The 24,055-nt window shown below is 39.7% G+C and overlaps 1 protein-coding gene across 4 annotated transcripts in view; it reads left to right on the top strand.

Annotated features, from left to right (window-relative positions):
- The window catches only part of RAB23 (RAB23, member RAS oncogene family), a 38,485-nt gene extending 22,689 nt beyond the window's left edge, over positions 1-15,796 (top strand). The window contains exons 4-8 of one of the 4 annotated variants that reach the window (XR_007128216.1): positions 5,100-5,256; positions 7,156-7,238; positions 8,882-8,974; positions 12,107-12,316; positions 12,402-12,518. Coding sequence is in view for 3 of the 4 variants with exons in the window: in XM_047734444.1 (XP_047590400.1) it covers positions 5,100-5,256; positions 7,156-7,238; positions 8,882-8,974; positions 12,345-12,511 (500 nt within the window). In the remaining variant the exon portion in view is untranslated. Of the gene's footprint in view, positions 1-5,099; positions 5,257-7,155; positions 7,239-8,881; positions 8,975-12,106 lie in introns of all 4 variants that reach the window. The other 3 variants (XM_047734445.1, XM_047734444.1, XM_047734446.1) reach the window with 3 other exon arrangements.
- The last annotated feature ends 8,259 nt before the right edge of the window (positions 15,797-24,055 follow it).

The raw sequence follows: 24,055 nt of genomic DNA, 5'->3' as shown, positions 1-24,055 counted from the left end.
ATTCTTTGTCTTGCTATCGACAGGAGCACAGTTACTCCCAAAGGCAGCTCTTTTCTTTTTGTTGGTCTTGCCTTTTTGCTGTTGTTCCCAGCCACTGCATCTTCCTCAGGCTTGAATCAAGGCACCATCAGTCCAGAGTGCCCCCAACTGCCAGGAACACATCCCAGGCTACTTAAGTAGTCTTGCTAAAGTCCATTCCTTCTAGATTAAGATGAAGGAGGTAATGATAGTACTCTCCTCCATAGCACCCCACCTTAAGGGAGAAAGAAAGGGGTCACCTGGATAGCTCAGTTGGTTAAGTTTCTGACTGTTGATTTCAGGTCATGATCTCAGGGTCATGGGATAGAGCCCCATGTGGGCTCCCTGCTCAGCGGGGAGTCTTCTTATCCCTCTCCCTCTACTCTTCCCCTCCACCCCCTGCTCACTCTTTCTCTCTCTCTCTCTCTCTCAAATAAATAAGTGAATAAAATCTTTAAAACAAGAGAAAGAGAAGAGTTAGTGTGGCCAGCACTTCCTCTTAATGAAATCCTTTCCCCTTCTTCTCAATTCTTAAAAAAAAAAAATTCTTGAAGTGCCTGTGAGGGAGTTCCAAAGTTGTATAATGGATTTATGGGCATTTCCTTTGTAAATTCTGCAAAGAATGATCTTTCCACACTTACTTGGAATCTGGTATTTGTCATCTGTTTTATTGTCATCTCAGTCAAAATTTTGTGTAAAGGGTCTTTAACTTTTTAAAGTATATAACTGGGCTCTTTTGGTGGGGGGAGGAGGGAGGTTCCTAAGCAGAAAAGAACCATAATGCATCACAATTTCACAGAGTATTTATATGTATGGATGATAATATTCAGTTAGAGGAAATTAAAACAAGTTGTCCATCATTTCTCAGAATTATTGTTATCTGCAAAAGTAATCCACAAAACAGTTCTTGGCACAACTTGGTGGGGCTGGTTTATTTGGTAGGTGATCCCAGGGAGAAGTGAGAGACTGGGGAGAAAATGGAGAAAAACCTATGAAGGGAGCACTAATGAGCTAATTATTACTGTAGGCAATTGGAGAATCAGTCCCTGTGAGGAACCATGTAGCCATGCCTCAAGATAGTCCCACCAAAGTGATGCTGAGGTTTTATCCCATCTTCCATACTTTCAAATTCTCCCCAGAGCTATCAGTTTCCCTTAGGATGGGCTAGCCCAAGAATCTTTCTGAAGCATCAGAAAAAACTCAGGTTCAGAAAAACTGGTGTGGGGTCCCTGGGTGGCTCAGCCGGCTAAGCATCTGACTTCGGCTCAGGCCGTGATGTCGGGGTCCTGGGATCGAGCCTTGTATCAGGCTCCCTGCTTCTCCCACTCCCTTTGCCCCTGCCTGCACTCATGCTTGCACTCTCTCTCTCTCAAATAAATAAAATCTGAAAATAACAACAACAAAAAATGCTGAGTGCCACCTGCAGCATATGCTTTGAGAATATTAACAACAGGCAGGAACTGTCCACAGCTATGGTGAAATTCAGGTGTCTCTACCCATATTTGTGTTTACCTCCCTTGATTGCTTAAACATATGTAACAGTACATCTCCCTTCTCTTTAGACTGGCACTTAAGTACTTTTCCACTTTCCTTTGGTCTCTCCCCACTCAGTCTCCCACTAAATAATTCTGGGGTTGTTATGGACATACTTTTTCTTTTATCTGTTGGTTTATTCATTTTTTTAAACAACATTTTGGGGCTCCTGACTGGCTCAGTCCCTAGAGCATGTCACTCTTGAGCTCGGGGTTGTGAGTTTGAGCCCCGTGTTGGGTGTAGAGATTACTTAGAAATGAAATCTTAGAAAGAAAGAATTTCTTTTTTTTTTTTTTTAAGATTTTATTTATTTGTCAGAGAGAGAGGAGAGAGAGCGAGCGAGCACAGGCAGACAGAATGGCAGGCAGAGGCAGAGGGAGAAGCAGGCTCCCCGCCAAGCAAGGAGCCCGATGTGGGACTCGATCCCAGGACGCTGGGATCATGACCTGAGCCGAAGGCAGCTGCTTAACCAACTGAGCCACCCAGGCGTCCCGGAAAGAAAGAATTTCTTAAACAACATTTTGCTTTTCTGAGTTAATCATTCTTGCTGCCCATATCTCTGGCACCAACTGCTCAGCTTTTTTATACATTATTGTTAAAGTATACTTCCTCTAAGAGTTTCTTGTTTTTTATTTTTTTTTTAAAGTGTCTTTGTCTTTTTTTAAAGACTTTGTATCCCTGCAAATACCCTAATGGGCCCTCAAGGAACTATTGACTGGATATAAAATTCTAGGTTTTGTTTGTTTGTTTGTTTGTTTATTTATTTATTTATTTGAGAGAGAGTGTGAAGGAGCACAAGCAGGAGGAGCAATAGAGGGAGAGGGAGAAGCAGGCTCCCCACTGAGCAGGAAGCCAGATGCAGGACTGGATCCCAGGACCTTGGAATCATGACGTGAGCTGAAACAAATGCTTAACCATCTGAGCCGCCCAGGTGCCCTAAAATTCTAGGTTTAAAGCTAATAGAGTTTTATAATAAATAATAGTAAATAAATAAAATCCTTATTTATTTATTTATTTATTTTTTTAAAAAGTTTTATTTATTTATTTGACAGACAGAGATCACAAGTAGGCAGAGAGGCAGGGAGAGAGAGGGGGGAAGCAGGCTCCCTGCTGAGCAGAGAGCCCGATGCGGGGCTCCATCCCAGGACCCCGAGATCATGACCTGAGCCGAAGGCAGAGGCTTTAACCCACTGAGCCACCAGGTGCCCCTAAATAAAATCTTTAAAAAAATAATAATAATAAAATCTTAAAAAAAAAAGTTTCTTAGTCAAAGTGTAATGAAATAATGTTTTATTTATTTTATATATAGTTTAAGTAAATATTAGAGTTCAAGTAAATATAAATTTACTTACTAGTATCTAGTGTGATCTTGTCAGTGTTGGGGGTTATTTTGTTTTGTTTTTTTGAGAGAGAGAAAGAGGTGAGGGAGAGAGAGAGAATCTTAAGCAGGCTCCATGCCCAGTATAGAGCCAGACATGAGGCTCTATCTCACGACCCTGAGATCATGACCTGAGCCAAAATCAAGAGTCTGACATTCAACCCACTGAGCCACCCAGGCATCCCTTGTCAGTTTTATTTCTCCTTAAATTCATGGAAAGTGTTAGGGTGCTTCTCTCTGTGTTGTACCTTGTCCCCTGCCCCATTTTTATATTAATTTAGACAATTTTTGTAATTAATGTAGTCTTTGGTTTAAAAACCTGTTTTAGAGTAGGGAAGGTTTTCCCATATGAAGCCTCTGCTTTTACAGTAATAATGAATTGATGGTTTTTCTCTTTCATGCTCTTTTGCTTTCTACTACAATATTCCCTTTGGTGGTACACAGACCTTTTTCGGCCATAGAGTGTCTTAGGCAGCCCAGTCTTATTAGGAAAGTCTGATGCCTGAGGGATCTGGAAGGAAAGAGTAACAGTAAGAAAAGGTGCCTTGAGGGGCGCCTGGGTGGCTCAGTGGGTTAAGCCGCTGCTTCGCCTCAGGTCATGATCTCGGGGTCCTGGGATGGAGCCCCGCATCGGGCTCTCTGCTCAGCAGGGAGCCTGCTTCCTCCTCTCTCTCTGCCTGCCTCTCTGCCTGCTTGTGATCTCTCTGTCAAATAAATAAATAAAGTCTTTAAAAAAAAAAAAAGAAAAGGTGCCTTGATTCCAGAAAATCCTCTTGATCCCAGGGTGATTTTCTCTTGTTGCCTGTGTATCTGCTTTAGTCACCATGCTGCCTGATTAATGTAACATCTAATCATTTATAAAAGAACTTTCAGGGGTGCCTGGCTGGTTTAGTCAGTGCGACTCCTGATCTCAGGGTTGTGAGTTCAAGCCCCACATTGGGTGTGGAGCCTACTTAAAATAAAAGGGCTTCTTTCAGAAGGTTGCCACTTAATGTGGTAATTGAAAGTTAAAATATTGTCATTCAGCATGGAAATTACAATATAGTCATTGAGTAATAGGAATTATGCAGTCAAACAGGATAAAAAATGAAATTAAACCTTTTCCTCTATTTTAAATATATATATATTTATTTTACTTTTTTTACCTTCTGGCACTGATTATTAAATTATGCTCATTAACATCACTGGTATTCTGCTACTAAAATAAAATAATAAAGTTTTTTTTTTTAAAGATTTTATTTATTTATTTGACAGAGAGAGATCACAAGTAGACGGAGAGGCAGGCAGAGAGAGAGAGAGAGAGGGAAGCAGGCTTCTTGCTGAGCAGAGAGCCCGATGTGGGACTCGATCCCAGGACCCTGAGATCATGACTTGAGCCGAAGGCAGCGGCTTAACCCACTGAGCCACCTAGGCGCCCCTAAAGTTTTTTTTTTAAGTAAATAGAATGAGAAAATTATGATTTTTCTCAGATTTTTCTTAAATTTGTGCTGAAAGAAATTCAGAAGCAAATGGTAGATAGTAATAGGAAGAACTTGACAATAGCTTGTCATTCTTACTTAGCTTACCATTCTCTCTTGCCTTTTTTTTTTTTTTAAGATTTCATTTATTTATTTGACAGAGAGAGAGAGAGAGATCACAAGTAGGCAGAGAAGCAGGCGGGGGGGGGGGGGAAGCAGGTTCCCTGCCGAGCAGAGAGCCCCATATGGGGCTCCATCCCAGGACCCTGAGATCATGACCTGAGCTGAAGTCAGAGGCCTTAACCCACTAAGCCACCCAGGCACGCTTCTTTCTTGCTTTTATAATATTCAATATCATTATTTCATGGTGTTCCAAAAAGAATATGTCCAGTTTTTTTTTCTTCCAAGCTTTTATTTAACAATTACTTAATTAGAATGTATAGTTAATAAGAATGTACACAATTTTAAGAACCACTGGTTCTTGGAATTAGAAAATAGAATTTGTATGTTAAAACATAAGCACAGTGCTGCAAAGGTGAGCTCAATATTCATTTACATAAAAATGGTTTCGATAAACCTAAAACTAATATAACATTGTATCTTAGTTACACTTCAATTAAAAATAAAATCGTTTGAATAGGTAAAAGTTGCCCTCATCCTATATAGAATTGCTTCATTAATGTAAATAACATTCTTATTTTGTGACCTTACAGGAGCCCAGGCTTGTGTGCTTGTATTTTCTACCACAGACAGGGAATCTTTTGAAGCAATTTCCAGTTGGAGAGAGAAAGTAGTAGCTGAAGTTGGAGATATACCAACTGTGCTTGTGCAAAACAAGATTGACCTCTTGGATGATTCTTGTATAAAGAAGTAAGATGTCAACTTTTGAGGGGGAGGTGGTAATTCTGTAAAGTTAAAACCTGTTTTAATTTTTGTGTGGATTTAAAAATTTTAGGAAACCCTTTATAGAGACTGCCTTAAATTTAAATTTTCTGTGAGCTGTTCTAGGTGATTGGTTTGGGTTAAAAAAAAGTTCATATGAAATCATAAGTAGAGAAAATTACAGGAAATGAATTTTTTTTTTTTTAAAGATTTTATTTATTTATTTGACAGAGAGAGAGATCACAAGTAGACAGAGAGGCAGGCAGAGAGAGAAGGAAGCAGGCTCACCGCTGAGCAGAAAGCCCGATGCGGGGCTCGATCCCAGGACCCTGAGATCATGACCTGAGCTGAAGGCAGAGGCCTAACCCACTGAGCCACCCAGGCGCCCCAGGAAATGAATTTTGAAGGCTCTTTTAGAATTCCAGTTTTAGGTCTTATACCACAAATCCAGCTCTTGATGTTAAAGCAAATCTAGATTTAATAAGAATGTTAAGAAAAAATCCCTGTATGTTTTAATATCTAGAGCAAGTAGCTAATCTATGTTGATGAGTTTAAAGGGATAAGTAGTTCAGATTCATATTGTTTTGTATATTCAGAAATACTATTCAAATTTGTGAACAGAGCATCTGAATAATTTCTATCTGTATTTGCTAGCTTTGAAAAGTCTTTGGTTTTTATCTTGTTTGTATGTTCTTAATATTAGTTATCTGTTGTATAACCAATGGACCCAAAACTTAGTGGCTTAAAACAACAACAATTTATCATTTCAGTTTCTGTGGGTCAGGGATTTGAGAGTGGATTAGCCAGGTGGTTCTGGTTCCGGTTTTTCGTGAACTTGCAGTCGCGATGTTGCCCAGGACTTTAGTCGTGGCAACCTCGACTGGGGCTGGAGGATCCACTTCTGGGATGGCTCCCTCACTTGGCTGTTGTCAGAAGGACTTAGTTCCTTGCCATGCGGGCCTCTCCCTGGGGCTGCTTGAGTGTCGGCACAGCATGGCAGCCAGCTTCCCCCGGTCAGGGGATTCAAGACTACAAAGCAGAAGCCATAATGTCTCTTATGACCTCATTTCAGAAGTCAGATACTATCCCTTCTGTGTATTATTGATCACACAGACTAACCTTGATTACAGTGTAGGAAAGGCTACACAAGGATTGAAAACCAGGAGGAAGGTAGGGGTAGGGTGGAATCATCGGGAACGATTTTAAAGACTTTTTAAAAAAAATTTATTTGAGAGAATGAGAGAGAGAGAGAGAGCAAGCGAGCATGAGAAGGGGGAAGGTCAGAGGGAGAAGCAGACTCCCCAGGACTCCAGGATCATGATCTGAGCTGAAGGCAGTTGCCCAACCAACTGACCTACGCAGGCGCCCCCTTCGGGAACAATTTTAGAGCAGAGCTACCACAGTCTTAGTAAAACTGTGGACTCAGATCAGGAGTCATAATAAAACTAAAATTAGGAGTATGCTCTCGTAGACACAGTTGTTAATATGATGACTTGGGTTTTGGCAGCAAAGTAGTTTCATAGCCAGTATGAGTAAAATAAGGAATGCAGCATAGGGTTTTCAGAGTGCAATTAAATTCAAATGTTTTTAAAAACAAGAAAGCAAGTTAACTTAAGTATTATATAAAGAAAAGAGATATTTAGCCATTTTAAGGCTTGACTTCAATGACTATAGAAATGACAGTATAGTGGTGTTTATCCCCCAAGAATACTGAAAACTAAAAATCCTGTCTCAGCACTGTGAACATAGCTTTCAACTGGGCTGGAAGGTCTGACACCCCCCACCTGCAAGCTGTATTCAGTAAATGTAATAAAAATGATCTTTTAAAACAGGCTATCAGAAAGTACCTCTATAAGTGCCTTTTTTTTTCTTTTAATCAATATATAGTGAGGAAGCTGAGGCACTGGCAAAAAAGTTAAAGCTAAGATTCTACAGAACGTCAGTGAAAGAAGATCTAAATGTGACTGAAGGTAAACTGCCTTTAAAAAAAATTAATAGCAGAAAGTTTGTTTTATTCTACTTATGTTTTTTCTATTGTGGTTTCCAGAAATCATATATGTAATAAGAATAGAATTTTCTTGTCAACAATCAAGTAAAATTTAGAGACATGATGCTCCTTTCTTAGAGTCCTTAACTAATTACCAATGGCTCTGAATACTTGTTACTCCCTATAGAAAAACTTTAGTGGGTTTCGTTTTGTTTTTTATCTTTAAAAATATAACTGTATCTATATGAGTGTGTATGCATGCATGTGTTTTTCATGCATACCTTTTCAAGTTACTGACTTGTTTGAGAACTCCTTTGTAGAGGATATTCCATTAGATGTTTACAATGACCTTAATTTGTTGGTGTGTGTGTCTTTAAAAAAGAGTTATTTATTGAGAGAGAGAGCAGGGGAGGGGCAGAGGGTATTATCAACCAGACTCCCTGCTAAGTGCAGACCCAGTGTGGGGTTCAGTCCATAACCCGTGAGATAATGACCTCAGCCAAAACCAGGAGGTGGGTGCCCAACCAACTAAGCCACCCAGGCACCCCTCATTTTTGGGGGGGGTTTCTTTGGTTTGCTTTGTTTAAGTAATCTTTGTCCCCAGCGTGGGGCTCAAACTTATGACCCCTAGATTAAGAGTCCCATGCTCTACTCACTGAGCCAGCCAGGCAGCCTGACCTTAATTTGTTTAGTAATATTTCCCAGTTTAATAAATTGACAGTAGAAGAAGGCGATTATTTTTCTCGTTCTAGAACTGCTACTTTTATTAGATTGCAACTTGATTATTACTCAAGTGTCTTCTAGGTAGTTTTTTTCACCTAAAGGAAGGAGATATCTTGGGCGTCTGGATGGCTCAGTAGGTTAAGCATCTGTTTTTGGCTCAGGTCATGATCCATGGTCCTGGGATCGAGTGCCACGTTGGGCTCCCTGCTCAGCAGGGAGTCGGCATCTGCCTCTGTCCCTCTGCCCTACCACACTCCCCGGCTCATGCTCATGCATGCATTCTCTCTCTTTCTCTCTCTCTCTCTCTCTCTCTCAAAAATAAATAAAATCTTTTTTAAAAAGGAGACAACTTTTCAAGACTGAGTTAGTGTAGTGTTCTGAATGTGGATCCCTATTCAAGTACCTAAAAGTAATAACTGCAAGTATTATTTTATTTCTTTGCTACTAAAATGCCATATATATTTATTATGACCATTGTACTTAGGTATTGCTCAAATAATTTTAAGATTTTATTTACTTTTTTGACAGAAAAAGAGCACAAGCAGGGGGGGTGGCAGGCAGAGGGAGAGGGAGAAACAGGCTTCCTGAAGAGCAGGAACCCTGATGTGGGGCTCAATCCCAGGAGCCTGGGATCATAACCTGAGATGAAGGCAGATGCTTAACCAACTGAGCCACCCAGGAGCCCCTGCTCAAATAATTTTTAAAAGTTGAATTTTTTCAACTAGATCGTATACTTCAAATTTAATTTTAATGTGTTTAGTAAGGATGAATGAAAAAATACAGATATTTCAAAAACAAATAAATGTTTTTAGAAAGTATACAATAGACAGTGACTGATATGAAATAACAGATTTTACATGCGTAAATTATACTGACCTGGTAAGATTTTTGTTTTTATTCTAGTTTTTAAATATTTGGCTGAAAAATACCTTCAAAAACTCAAACAGCAAATAGCTGAGGATCCAGAATTAATGCATTCAAGTAGTAACAAAATTGGTAAGTACCCAAGAAATTTTAATCCCATGTTTACATAAATTTTCCATTCATTATTGTCATATTTATTTATTTTTTTAACCATCTCTTAAATTTTTAAGTAGGTCCCATGCCCAACGTAGAGCCCAGTGCTGAGCTTGAACACAAAACCCTGAGATCAAGACCTGAGCTGAGATCAAGAGTCATATGATTGGGGCGCCTGGGTGGCTCAGTGGGTTGAGCCGCTGCCTTCGGCTCAGGTCATGATCCCAGGTCCTGGGTTCGAGTCCCGCATCGGGCTCTCTGCTTGGCAGGGAGCCTGCTTCCTCCTTTCTCTCTCTCTGCCTGCCTCTCTGCCTGCTTGGTCTCTCTCTGTCAAGTAAATAAATAAAATCTTTTAAAAAAAGAAAAAAGAAAAAAAGAAAGTATTAGATCAGCAATTATTAAAACTTAGTATCAGGTCTCATATTAGAAGGTATATTGAGTTAAAATATTTTTTTAACCATTAAATTTTCTAAATCTGTTTTATGTATTAAGAGAGCAGAGATAGGGGCGCCTGGGTGGCTCAGTGGTTTAAGCCCTGCCTTCGGCTCGGGTCATGGTCTCAGGGTCCTGGGATCGAGCCCCATGTCTGGCTCTCGGCTCAGCAGGGAGCCTGCTTCCCCCTCTGTCTGCCTGCTTCCTCCTCTCTCTGCCTGCTTCTCTGCCTACTTGTGATCTCTCTCTCTGTGAAATAAATAAAATCTTTAAAAAAAAAAAAAAGAGAGCAGAGATAAGACTTTATATATAAAGATCTGGAGGTCTTAACACTTGTTTTTCTGAGGAATACTTGTACTGTCTCCATACACTTTACAGGCTTTTGTTCTGTTTTGTTTTGTTTTTGTAATGTTAGATGCCTACAAAGAGGCACTTGGTAGCTCAGTTGGTTAGTGTCTGCCTTTGGCTCAGGGCATGATGTCCTGGGATTGACTCTTGCATTGGGTTTCACTGCTCAGCAGGGCGTTTGTTTCTCCTTCTACCCCTTCCCCCAGCTCACAGACTCTCTTTCATATTTCTCTCTCTCTCAAATAAACTAAGTAAAATCTTTAAATAAATAATGCCTACAAAGTCTAACATTCCTGAAGACTAAGTATGTTGTCTTCTCTGTAACAAGGACTCACCATGTCTTGCTCTTTGCTTTGGCTTCCAGGAAGTTGAGATCCATATTTTCTGTTTCTAAAGCTTCTCTGTAGTCTCTTAGAGACTTCACATACATGTAATCATGTACATTATTTTCTTGACCTCTTTTAACTCCCCTTCCCCCTTGGTTCTGGCTTCTTCTTCGTTGTTATTTTGCCATTTTTATTGCATATGTTCTTATCATCAGACACCTCAAATGCTCTGTGAAACAAAATAGGACAGTTGTAATAAGCTTCTGTCTGGTCTTATCTTCTGGGCTCCATTATTGTCTCTTCCAGTTCACTGAGTAAAGCCCTTTGATAGATTCATATTGTGGAGAATATTAAATGCAGCTTTCTTCATTCTGAGATCTAAAGACAGTATTGTCTATTCTGTGTGGCCTGATGCCCCACTATTATACATGGACCCCGTTTTCCAGTTCTGCTAGAGGTCTTGCTGTTTCTTAAACATTCTAGGACTGTTTTCTTCCTTTTTGCTTAGAGAGAGAATGACCTCTCTCTTTCCCATCCCTGCCAAAGAACTATTCATTACTCAAGGACTGTCTAGAAAGCTTTCTTTGCTCACTGTATATCTAGCGAGAGCCATGGCCACTCTGCTTTTCTTCTGAGAGAGATCTGAGTCCGTTGCGCTGCCGGCTGTCCCATTATACCTTTCCTTATCAGTTTGTCCTTTCTCATACAGTAGCTGTAATTGGTCCTTCCTTAGAACCATCTGTGGGCTCTTGGGTCTCTTTGATGACACTTAAGGTAGAGTATCTCGCATTTCTTATTTGTGTATCAGCTCATCTCACTGATGAGAGTACAAACTTCTTGGGGGCAGGAATTGCTCTTCGTCGTCTTCGTATTGCTGACCGTGTCTCTGGGCCAGACTTTGGTGTATCATGGATGATAAGTAGTTTATAAATTAGAGATTATAGTTTATGATTATAGTTTAAGATGATAGATTTATAAAGATTATAGTTTAACTTTAATCTATAATCTAGAGATTATAGAGATTACAGTTCAGAATGAAACTGTAGGGGCGCCTGGTGGCTCAGTGGGTTAAAGCCTCTGCCTTCTGCTCAGGTCATGATCCCAGGGTCCTGAGATCGAGCCCCACATTGGGCTCTCCGCTCGGTGGGGAGCCTGCTTCTTCCTCTCTACCTGCCTCTCTGCCTACTTGTGATCTGTCAAATAAATAAAATCTTTTTAAAAAATTATCATATTTACTGATTCCAAATTTCAGAAATAGATTGTTAGTGAAAAGATGCAGAACAGTGTGTACAGTTAATCACCATTTTGGTAATTAAGGGAGGAAAAGGAATGCTTATGCCTTTTTACTTAAATATGCATAAAATATCTCTGGAGGGATACGTGGGAAAAGTGATAACACATGCATGCTTTAGGGAAGGTAAACCGGTGATTTGAAAGGGAGACTTTATTTTTTATTTATTATTTTTTTAAACGATTTTATTTATTTATATGACAGGCAGAGACATAGCGAGAAAGGGAACACAAGCAAGGGGAGTGGGAGAGGGAGAAGCAGGCTTCCTGCTGAGTGGGGAACCCAATGTGGGGCTTGATCCCAGGGCCCTAGGATCATGACCTGACCTGAAGGCAGATGCTTGATGACTGAACCACCCAGGTGCCCTTGAAAGGGAGCCTTTAATCCCTTTTGTATACCCTTTGAACTTTGACAAGCAATGTATATTTGCTGGTAAAAATAAATCCAATGTGGGGCATCTGACTGGCTTAGTTGGTAGAACATGCAACTCCTGATCTCAGGGTTGTGAGTTTGAGCCCATGTTTACTTAAAAAGGTGGGGGTTTAGAGTTTACTTTAAAAAATTTTTTGAAAATATATTAAATGAAAACAAAAGCTTGAAAATATAAATATGGAAAATATTACTGATTTACTAAGATGCTGCATGTACCATCTGTAATTGGTAACCCTGAGCTCTATCAGTATCACTCTGTCTGTTTTCCCTCAATTTATACAGGTGTCTTTAATACATCTACTGGAAGTCATTCGGGTCAGAATTCAGGTACTCTTAATGGTGGAGATGTCATCAATCTTAGACCCAACAAACAGAGGACCAAGAAAAACAGAAATCCTTTTAGCAGCTGTAGCATACCCTAAAACACTTTAGGGAGGAAAAAGAGTTGAATTATATTGTGCAATTCAGTAAGAAACACATCCAGCTGTCATGGTATGTTACAAGATTTTTTTTTTTTTAGCAGACTTTGCACCTAATGGCTCTGTGAAAGTTGACAGACTTAAATATTGTTCTGCAGTGCTTTTCAGATGGAGCGAGATCTTTGGTGGAAAAATTACTGCCTTGTGGACTCATTTTAATTCTTTTACATCAGACGACGCTTCTCCTGTTTTTGAAGGAATGCTATAAGAAATGTCCCAAACAGGTTTTGCTGAATTTTAAGTGCTGGAAAACATAAGTGGAATGCCTGAATGTATTGGTACAGGATGTATTGTCCAGGAAAGATAGCAAGCATTGTATTTCCGAAATTGGTTATACAGCTTTTCTGGAAAGGGGTACTGAAGTCAAATACGTACAAAAAAATAATATTGAAAGGTAAATCCTAAGTCTTGGCAGACTGCATGAGTTTGTATTTTGGCAATGTTACTTGTGCAATATCTGTATGGCGTGGAATGTGGAGGTCTGCATGCAGATATCTGGTACTGAAGTATACTGAAGGGATATTCAGTATTTAAGGAAACCTAGAATCTAATTCGTTAATTCATACAATCATTTACACATTGTGTGTATGTTGAAAGCTTTTATTTTCAAATAAGAAATTCCAGACATATATTTTGCAAAATGAGCTCAGATTTTAAAAGTGCTTTGTGCCAAAAATATCATACCTAATTTTTACAGTGCTTTACTATCAGAATTTATATTGTTTATATCTTTAAAAAGCAGTTTTCCTCTCTGACAGGGTAGATAAAAGAGGAGTATAAATGTTTGAATGCTTAGAGTATCTCCCAGGTGAGACATGTTGCAAACTTTTTCCTGTGTGCACCCATGAGCAATGGGGAGCTTGTGCTGGCCGCACCCTTCTGAAGGTCAAGTGCCCCCTCGGTCATTCCTGGGGCCTGTGAAGTGTGCTGGTGCATCTGGCACCTTTTGCTGCTGACTGAAAATGCAGTTTGGAACTTGTAAGATTATGCTAACAATTTTTTTAAATGAAGAAGGGAAGTTCTTTTATCTTAATCTGCATTACGGATTTTATAATGCCCTGCAACTCTAAAGCATCTTTTCATTTACACATTTTTGTATGGTATTTTAAGATTATCACTTAAAAATTTCTATAAATTTCAGTTTATATAGCCCCTTCTCAAGAGTTCTGTCAGTACCGAATGCAAAATAATTTCTTTTAAGAACTGATTTTCATATGTCATCATGTGGCAGAGCATACATTTTTTGACTTGGGACAGTAGCTTTCCAACTAAGATAATTAATTGCATGAACTCTGCTAATAAGTGATTATCATTCATCAGTGACTTTGTTTTTAACCCCTTGTGATATATCTGGTTTTTATAGGATTTCAAGACATGTAAAAATATCTTTTCTTGGAAGATGTGTCATGAAAGTCGTTTTTCGTTATTTGTACTAAATGCATAATGTTGTGTGTATTTCCTCTGTGTGTTTTCTCTGTCTCTCTCTTTTTAAGTCTTCCATCTGTACCATCCCCATCCCTCTGTCCAGGTTAATGTTGAGAAGATAATAGAATTTCCTGGTGCATGTCCTTGCTAAATGGTCAAGAATGAATATTTGCTCTTCATAATATTGAAATAATCTGGCATCTATCTACTTTAAAGTAATGTAAAATGTTAATTTTTGTCATCGTTGTCTCCACTCCCATTGCTGGCAGTGGGATAGGTGTTGCGGGGATACAACTCCATTCCTAACAATGGGTACCTGTTAATGATTCCTCTTTCCTGTTCTGCTCTGTTCAAATACAGTCTCTTTAATTTTTGCACAAAACATATTTCGTGGTAAATCATTTTGTGGTCTTTAGTAGCCCCCCCAGAAAATCATGTAATATGTTGTAGTTCTGTTTCATATTAATTAAATGTGTGTGGGGAAAAGATTGTTACTTTTCTATAGGAAAAAGATAATCACTGTTGATGGTAGAAGTTTCCTGATATTTGTAATATAATTGTATGTATTTAGTTTTGTCCTTTTTTCTTTTTATAGGAACCGAAGAGAGATCTTTTTTTACACATTTGAATTTTTATTTGCACTTGTGTATTTTAGGCCTAACCATAATTGGTCATTTTACATAACTAAGTAGGTCTGAAAATCAGTCACAAGTGATATGTTAAATACTTTCTCAATTTAATTCTAAAACCTCCAACATTCACATTAAATGGCCTCCCCAAACCCTTAATTCTTTTAAATGACCTTTGTAGTGAATAATGGATAGTTAGTTTGTAGTGAATAATGGATACTAAAGAAAACACTGTGGAAGACGACGGGATGTTGTTTGTGCTCTTCTGTACTTTTGTACAAGCTGGCTGGTTTTTAGTATACAGACAGAGAGCTGTGGAATAACTGCCGAATTGCAGGGTTCCTCAGCCCTCCTTTCCTCTCAGTCGGCCCAGTGAATTACACAGCTTATAGAGTAGCCCAGATAAGGCAATATGCGGTTGACCCTTGAACAAGGCCAATTTGAACCATGTAGGTCCACTTACATGCGGATTTTTTACAGTACTGAAAATGTATTTTCTCTTCCTTATGGTTTTCTTAACATTTTCTTTTCTCTGGCTTACTTTATAATAATACGGTATATAATACAGACAACGTACAAAATATTTGTTAGTGGACAGCTATGTCATCAGTCACCCATAGGCTATTTGTAGTTCAGTTTTGGGTGAATCAAAAGTTATACTTGTATTTTCCACTGTGCAGGGGTCGGTGCCCCTAAGCCCTGTGTTGTTCAAGGATCAACTATATTTTATCTTAATTAGTGCCATGAGATGAAATGTGTTGCCATTAATTTAGTACCTATTATCAGGTGAGAACTATACAGGGTACCTTGCAAACATTAATTTAATCTTTACAAAAATGGGTGAGTATTGTTATTCCCTCCCTTTTTTTCAAAAGAGGAGGAGAATGAAGATCTAAGTTTGTCAAAGTCACATATTCAATAGCAACAAAGCAATTTTCTTTCCCATTTTGTAACTATTATGTTTATATAGCCCAGACATAAAAAGATGTGCTATCTTCCATTATACTTTACAGTCTAATATATATGAGTGAATTTGATACTGCTTTATATATGCAGTTATATTTTATGGAGGAATTAACTACTGCTAAGAACATTTTAAGCTTATAAATGTTCTATTATAATATTGATTTCTTGATGCATTGTTTTAAAGACAGAATTAAAATAATAAAGAATAACTATTTTTCACTCAAAGTCTAATTTCTCATATGAAATTATGGGGAGGGAAGTATCCTAAAAGACTAATTTAATCATATTTTGGTATATGTTTGGTAGTTTTGTCCTAAAAATTAAATAATTAAAAATGTGAAGAAAAGCTTTTGGATTGGGATTATGTACATAAAGAAAAGAATAGGTTAACCGCTATCAAGTACATTATAAAAGGCTATGTAAAGGGAATCCTGGCCAGCCATTTTTCATCAAAGTAAAAGACCAAAGTTGAAGGATTTGGCTTGGTTATTATGATTATTAAATGCTGCAATCATTTTAATGAAGTAAGTTAAGCAATTTCCATAAATGAAAATGTTAAGTAAAAAAAGTAGGGGTGCATGGTTGGCTTACTTGGTGGAGCGTGCAACTCTCAATATCGGGATTGTAAATTTGAGCCCCACATTGAGTGCAGAGATTACTTTAAAATCTTAAAAAAAAAAAAAAAAAAAAAGATTGTTATCCATGCTGAATGCCAACTTGGATGCAAAAGTTGTCATAAAAAGGTTTTTTATTTTCCTAATTCTTCTATCTCTTGGAATTCAGTTTTTCATATATTTAGGTGGTAGATTCACTTAAATATACATTTCTATTTTTTTTTTAAGATTTTTATTTATTTATCTGACAGAGGTCACAAGTAGGCAGAGAGGCAGGCAGAGAGAGAGGAGGAAGCAGGCTCCCCGCTGAGCAGAGAGCCTGATTTGGGGCTCCATCCCAGGACTCTGGGATCATGACCTGAGCCGAAGGCAGAGGCTTTAACCCCACTGAGCCACCCAGGCGCCCTACATTTCTATTTTTTTAATTGTTTTTTTTTTTTTAAGATTTTATTTATTTATTTGACAGACAAGAGATCACAGTAGGCGGAGAGGCAGGCAGAGAGAGAGAGAGAGGAGGAAGCAGGCTCCCCGCTGAGCAGAGAGCCAGATGCCGGGCTCCATCCCAGGACCTGGGATCATGACCTGAGCCGAAGGCAGAGGCTTTAACCCACTGAGCTGCCCAGGCGCCCCTATTTTTTTAATTGTTTAAGAGAAATCAAAGGCTGAGTTTGCTTTATTGTAGTATGTGTGACTCCTCTATAAGTCTTATATTCTGTCTTTGTGTTATTAAATGTGTATATATTTCATCTCTTCTAATTAAAATGTTACTCAAATTTTTCTACTTTCAAAATTATGAGAATAATTTGCTCTTCTATTAGACTGTAAGAAAAAAACAACATGTCATACCAATCTTGAAATTTCCTAGTATGGCTTTTATACAGGTTTATAAATTACATGAGTTAGAGCAGATTATAAACAAACACTTAAAATTTAAATGTGTGATACTTATTGCTGAAGGAAAGGAGATTTAAATGAATGGAGGTATTATGTACATGATTGGAAAACTCAGTATTGTTTTGTTGTCAGCTCTTTCTAAATTGATCTATAGATTCAGTACAATTCTAATCAAAATCCCAGCAGGTTTTTTTTTTTTTTTGGAAAAAAGTTTTAAGTTTATCTAAAAGCTATGTGATGAACCTAGGTTAGCCGGAACAGTTTTGAAAAAGAACAGAGTTGAAGAACTGAGACTCTGTGATTCTAAGACTCCATATCGGTACAGTTAGCAAGACACACAGATCATTGAAACAGTCTAGAATCCAGAAATACACCCATGCAAACATGGTCAAGTGATTTTTTTTTTTTTTTTTAAGATTTTTATTTACTGGGGTGCCTGGGTGGCTCAGTGGGTTAAAGCCTCTCCATTCGGCTCAGGTCATGATCCCAGGGTCCTGGGATCGAGCCCTGAGTCGAGCCCTGAGTCGGGCTCTCCGCTCTGCAGGGAGCCTGCTTCCCCCTCTCTCTCTGCCTGCCTCTCTGCCTACTTGTGGTCTCTGTTTGTCAAATAAATAAAATCTTAAAAAAAAAAACGATTTTATTTATTTGACAGAGGGAACACAAGCAGGGGGAGTGGAAAAGGGAGAAGAAGACTTCCCGCCGAGCAGGGAGCCTGATGCAGGGGCTAGGTCCCAGGACTCTGGGATTGTGACCTGAGCCAAAGACAGACACTTAACTAACTGAGCCACCCAGGTGCCCCAGGTTAAGTGATTTTTAACGAAGACTTCATAACAGTTCTATGGGGAAAAGCACAGTGTGTTGGAATAACTAGATATTTTGAATCTCAGGCCTTACCTCATATTATCCTCAAAAAATAATTTGTGGTAGATTATTAACCTAATCAATAAAAGCTAAAACTAAGGCTTCTAGAAGAAAACAGGAAATATCTTCACGACCTTAGGTTAAGCAAGTATATCTTAGGACCCAGAAAGTGTTAATTGTAAAAGAAAAATTAATAAGTTGTACATAATAAAAATTAAAACTTCTGCTCAACAAAAGACATAGTTAAGAAAATTAATGGATAAGCCATATATTGGGAGAATGTATTTGTATAATCCTATCTCACGAAGGACTTATAGCTGTGATATATAGTTTAAAGACTAACAAAGTAAAATATTTGTATAGATGTGGAGTAACGGGAACTCTGGTTCAATCACTTTGGAAACCTTGGCAATTTCTAGTAAAATTAAAGATGCATCATCTGTTTCACCCAGAAATTTCACTTCTGAGTATTTACCAAAGAGAAATAAAGTCTTATGTGTATGAAAAGAATTGTATAAGAATATTCATAGCAGCTTTAAAATTGCCCCAAACTGTGCCTGGGTGGCTCAATTGGTTAAGCCTCTACCTTGGGCTCAGATGGGCTCCCTGCTCAGCAGGGAGTCTTCTTCTCTCTATGCCCCTCTTCCTGGCTCCTCCCCCCACTCCGCCCCGTGCTGTCACCACCCCCCAAATAAGTAAATAAAAATCTTTAAAAAAATAAAATAAAAATAGCCCCAAACTGGAAACACCCCAAATATCTACCAACGCATGAATATTTTTTTTTTTAAGATTTTATTTATTTGCCAGAGATAGAGAGACAGAGTACACACAAGCAGGCAGAGAGGCAGGCAGAGGCAGCAAGAGAAGCAGGCTCCCTGCCGAGCAAGGAGCCCGATGCGGGACTCGATCCCAGGACCTTGGGATCATGACCAGAGCTGAAGGCAGCGGCTTAACCAACTGAGCCACTTAGGTGTCCCATACCAACACATGAATATTTACGCAAATTATAGTATAGTCATAAAACGAAATACTAATAATTAAAGGGAACAGATTTTTTAAAAAAATTTTTTTAAGATTTATTTATTTATTTAACAGAAAGAGAGATCACAAGTAGGCAGAGAGGCAAGCAGAGAGAGAGGGGGGGGAAGCAGGCTCCCTACTGAGCAGAGAGCCCGACGTGGGGCTTGATCCCAGGACCCTGAGACCATGACCCAAGCCAAAGGCAGAATCTTAACCCACTGAGCCACCCAGGTGCCCCAAAAGGAACAGATTATTAATATATAAAACATGAGTCCCCAAAACTTAATTCTGAATGAAAGAAGTCTAACACAAAAGAGTATGTACTATATAATTTCATTTATATGAAGTTCTAGAGTAGGCAAATCTAAAACAATCAGAACAGTGGTTGCCTCTGGGAAAATGCATTGACAAGAAAAAGGCACAGAGAATATTCTTGGGTAAGGCAGATAGATCTTGATATGGGTATGTGGTAGACAGCTATGCATTTGCATATGTATGTGTACATACACAGCTATATGGGTATGTTAAACATTGAATTATACACTTAACATCTGTATATTTCACTGTAAATTGTGCCTCAATAAAAATTAAATATGTTTTTATTATTAGATAATGAAGATTATTGGAAAAATCTTTTCTGGGAAATGCTGCTTTAATGATGCTGCTTTGATGATTATATTTAAATTAATTATTATTCAGAACTACTTCTAAGAAGGGTGATGGCTTAAGCACTAATATTTGGATATCCTTTATGGAAACTGACCAAATGGCCAATGGAATATAAAATCAAGGAACAACCTGAGTAGTAGATAGTCTCCAAAGATGGCCCCCAGATAGTTCTGCCTTTCCCTGTACCTGCATGCAGCTACTTCCATCAGGAGAGAGAGCTTATGACTCCTCTTGAATCTGATGTGGGCCTATAACTGCTACAGCTAATTGCAGAGAAGTAACATTCTGGGATCTCGGAACCCAGGCATTAATAAGCCTCTGCTTCCTCCTTCTGAAACCTAGTGGTCATTCTCTGAAGAAAGTTGACTCAAGTAGAAAGGCCCCTGTAGCAAAAGATATAGGGCCCCAGCTAGCAGTCCCAGCTGAGCTCCCATGTGTCAGCCAGTGCCAACCTGGAGCCATCTTGGAAATAGATCCCCCAGCCTCATTCAAACCAACTTCACTAGGGCATATGAAGCAAAGAAAAGCTGCCCCACTGAGCCCCGCCCAAGTTGCAAAAATGATTATTGCTTTAAGTTGCTAAATTTTGGAGTTGTGTATTACATATCAATTGATAAATAAAACAACTTGCATTAATACTGGGATATGAAGATACCATCCACATGGCACAAACTTCAAGGAATTTCTCCCACATGGTATATATAGAACCAGATCAAAGGAGGCCATGTAGGGCTTGCTCCTAATTCCTTTCCTGAGGAAGGAGTGCGGGTCTTCAGAGAGTAGAGGAAAATCTGATGGAATGCTTCACACAAAACCTTTAGGATTTTGGTTGGGGGTGCACAAATATAGATTATTTTGGAGTGAATTGTCATCTTTGTCATACTGAGTCTTCCTGTTTAGGAACATCATAGTGTCACTTGATTTACTCAAGTGTGTGTGTGTGTGTTTGCCAGTAAACTTTGAAATTTGTTAACTTCTTTTTTTTTTTTTTTTAAAGATTTTATTAATTTGACAGAGAGAGATCACAAGTAGACAGAGAGGCAGGCAGAGAGAGAGGGAGGGAAGCAGGCTCCCTGCTGAGCAGAGAGCCCGATGCGGGACTCGATCCCAGGACCCTGAGATCATGACCCGAGCCGAAGGCAGCGGCTTAACCCACTGAGCCACCCAGGCGCCCCTGAAATTTGTTAACTTCTCTAGTGGTTCATCCTAACAGAATATCTACATTGGTCCAGTATTGGGATTTCAAGTAAGTTGTGTTGGAGATTATCTGGATCCTTGGGCAAATCTTTTGGTCTTTTTTTTTTTTTAAAGATTTTATTTATTTATTTGACAGAGAGAGATCACAAGTAGACAGAGAGGCAGGCAGAGAGAGAGGGAGGGAAGCAGGCTCCCTGCTGAGCAGAGAGCCCGATGCGGGGCTCGATCCCAGGACCCTGAGATCATGACCTGAGCCGAAGGCAGAGGCTTAACCCACTGAGCCACCCAGGCGCCCCAAATCTTTTGGTCTTAAAGAAGGCGTAAAAGATCGTATTTTCTTTGGGGATTTTGCAAGATTTCAAGTATAAACAGTTTGTTTGAAGTAGGGAGGAAGCTGTCAGAGAATTTCACTGATGGTGACAGTCTGTTGCTTCTCAAGATCTGTTCCTTGGTACTGCCCCACGCCCACCCCCACCTTCCCACAGTCACCCTGGCAACAGGCACCAGTCCTTTTAGAGCTTTACTGCTTCAGTCTCCTATGTGCTCCTCTTCCCAAGGGCAAGCTGAATGAGCTGCTCCTCTGGCAGACAGACCTGGGGCCCTGCTACCACCGTGTGGGGGGTTGGGTTCTGTCATGGACACCATTCCTTATTTCCCAAGCAGGCTTTTGTTTTTTCATTTATTGAATTTCAGGCTGCTCATTACTCACCCTCCCCCCACCACCACTCTGGTCTTGATTGCACTTTGTCTTGTAGAAATTTGCTCTGGCCTACACCTTCCCTTTTTCCATCTCTGAAACAGAATTTTTGCTATGTTTATATTCTACTGGTCATTTCAGTGACATTTGAAAACACCCACCTGAAATGGAATTTATCTTTCCTGAGCAGATATTTGATTATAACCAAATCTTAATGGTTCTGTGAATGCTCAGGTGCTAATTGTAAAGTCTCCCCAGCGTTTCACTCTAGCTCACCTTCTTCCTGTGGGCTTTCTTGTATCCGGTATTTTGACTGTTACCATTTCTAGAACATACCCACAGTTTGCCATCTTGGGCCTTTTGTATTGATTTCCTGACCTGAAACGTCCTTTCATGTATCATATAGTTGTTGACTGCCTTCTGCATACCAAACACTGTAAATAATAACATCGTTTTTTTTAAACCAGTCATGCTTAGACCTTGAAAGAAGCTATTTTCTTTGATCAAAACTATATTTTGGGGGCGCCTGGGTGGCTCAGTGGTTTAAGCCACTGCCTTCTGCTCAGGTCATGATCTCAGAGACCTGGGATCGAGCCCCGCATCGGGCTCTCTGCTCAGCAGGGAGCCTGCTTCCTCCTCTCTCTCTGCCTGCCTCTCTGCCTGCTTGTGATCTCTCTGTCAAATAAATAAATAAAATCTTTAAAAAAAAAAACAACTATATTTTGTGTGCCTAGGTGATAAAAAATATCAAACTTTAAACTGTAACAACGTTGGGGCGCCTGGGTGGCTCAGTGGGTTAAGCCGCTGCCTTCGGCTCGGGTCATGATCTCAGGGTCCTGGGATCGAGTCCCGCATCGGGCTCTCTGCTCAGCAGGAAGCCTGCTTCCCTCTCTCTCTCTCTCTGCCTGCCTCTCCGTCTACTTGTGATCTCTCTCTCTGTCAAATAAATAAATAAATAATCTTAAAAAAAAAAAAAAACTGTAACAACGTGCAGAGCCCATCTATTGACATGAGCTGAGTTAGTGCCAGTGGTTCGCACGGAAGGAAGTGAGCTAAACCGTCATCCTGAACCAGATCGTACTGCGCTAGGAGGTGAAGGCATGAGCAGTGAGTGTCTGCTAATGATGAGAGTCAGGAAATAACACTGGAGAAGTCTGTGGGTTTGTAGTGAAGAATAATTCCATGAATAATAACAGGGAACAGATAGCATGGCAAGAGATATGTTGGATTCTATTTTTGACTAATAGATGGCGGACTATGACTGATCGTTTGTGTCCGCTCCTCTCCACCCTCACATTCATACGTTGAAATCCTCATCTCCTGTGTGATGTATTAGGAGGTAGGGCCTGTGATAGGTGACTGGGTCATGAGAGCAGGCTCCTCATGAATGAGATTTGTTCCCTTATAAAGGGGACTCCAGAGTGCTCACTTGTCCTTTCTGCCATGTGAGGACACAGCAAAAGGTGCCTGTCCGTGAACCAGGAAGCAGGTTCTCACTGGACACCAAACCTACTGGTGCCTTGATCTTGAACTTCCCAGCCCCCGGAACTGTGAGAATTAAATATCTGTTGTTTATAAGCCATTCATCCTCTGGATTCTATGGTGTTTTCATAGAGCAGCCCCAAAGAACTAAGACAGAAAATGGGTACTGAGAAGTGGGATGCTGCTGTAACAGATACATAAAAATGTGAAAGTGGCTTTGAAATTGGGTAATGGGCAGAGAAAGTTTTTTTGTGAGGTGCATGAGAGAAAACCCCGTGTTGCTGGGAATGAACCACTAAGGTTGATTCTGGTGAGAACTCAAAGAAATGAGGAGAGCTGGAGAAGAGGCTTCCATCCAATTACAGAATACCCAAGTAATTTGGAAAGGAATATGGATGGTGAAGGCCGTTCTGGTGAGGTCTCAGACAGGAATGAGGAACCTGTTATTGGAAACCAGAGGAAAGGCCATCTTTGTTATAAAGTGGCAAAGAATTTGGCAGAATTGTGTTCATGTTCTAGTTTTGTTCTACCTTCCACATTTCCAACTGGTCTCCTTGCCTCTACCTCCATCTCTCATACATCCTGCACATTGCTGCCAGAATGATCTTTCTAAATTAAATCATAAAATCTTCTGCTTCAGAGGCTTGCATAATATTCATTGCCATTCTGTCAAACTCGTTAGTATGACCTTGCCTTGATCTTGCTCTCTGGTCTTCACTCTATATCCCTCAATGTGCTCCTTGTTAATCTGCTATAGAGAATAGGTTATAGTTCACGGACTGCATCATGTCATTAAAATCTCTGGGACTTTGATCATTCTGTTTCTTCTAGAATTCTCTTACTCTCCTTTCTTGCCTTACTTTTAAATTATTTATTTATTTATTTATTTATTTATTTATTTTTAAGATATTTTATTTATTTATTTGTCAGAGACAGAGGGAGAGAGAGTGAGCGAGCACAGGCAGACAGAGGCAGAGGGAGAAGCAGGCTCCCTGCCAAGCAAGGAGCCTGACGTGGGACTCGATCCCAGGACGCTAGGATCATGACCTGAGCCGAAGGCAGCTGCTTAACCAACTGAGCCACCCAGGCGTCCCTTGCCTTACTTTTTTAAAAAAGAGATTTTATTTATTTATTTGAGAGAGAGTCCAGAGCATGCATGTGAGTGGGGTGGGGGGAGCTTTATGGGGGTGGTGAGGAGCAGGGGGAAAGGGAGAAGCAGGCTGTCCATTGAGCAGGGAGCCTGACACAGAACTCTATCCCAGGACCCCAGGATCATGACCCCAGCCAAACGCAAATGC

Source organism: Lutra lutra, chromosome 6 (assembly GCF_902655055.1).
Source record: "Lutra lutra chromosome 6, mLutLut1.2, whole genome shotgun sequence".
NCBI classification, from domain to species: Eukaryota; Metazoa; Chordata; class Mammalia; order Carnivora; family Mustelidae; genus Lutra; species Lutra lutra.
This window is presented reverse-complemented; position numbering and strand designations above follow the sequence as displayed.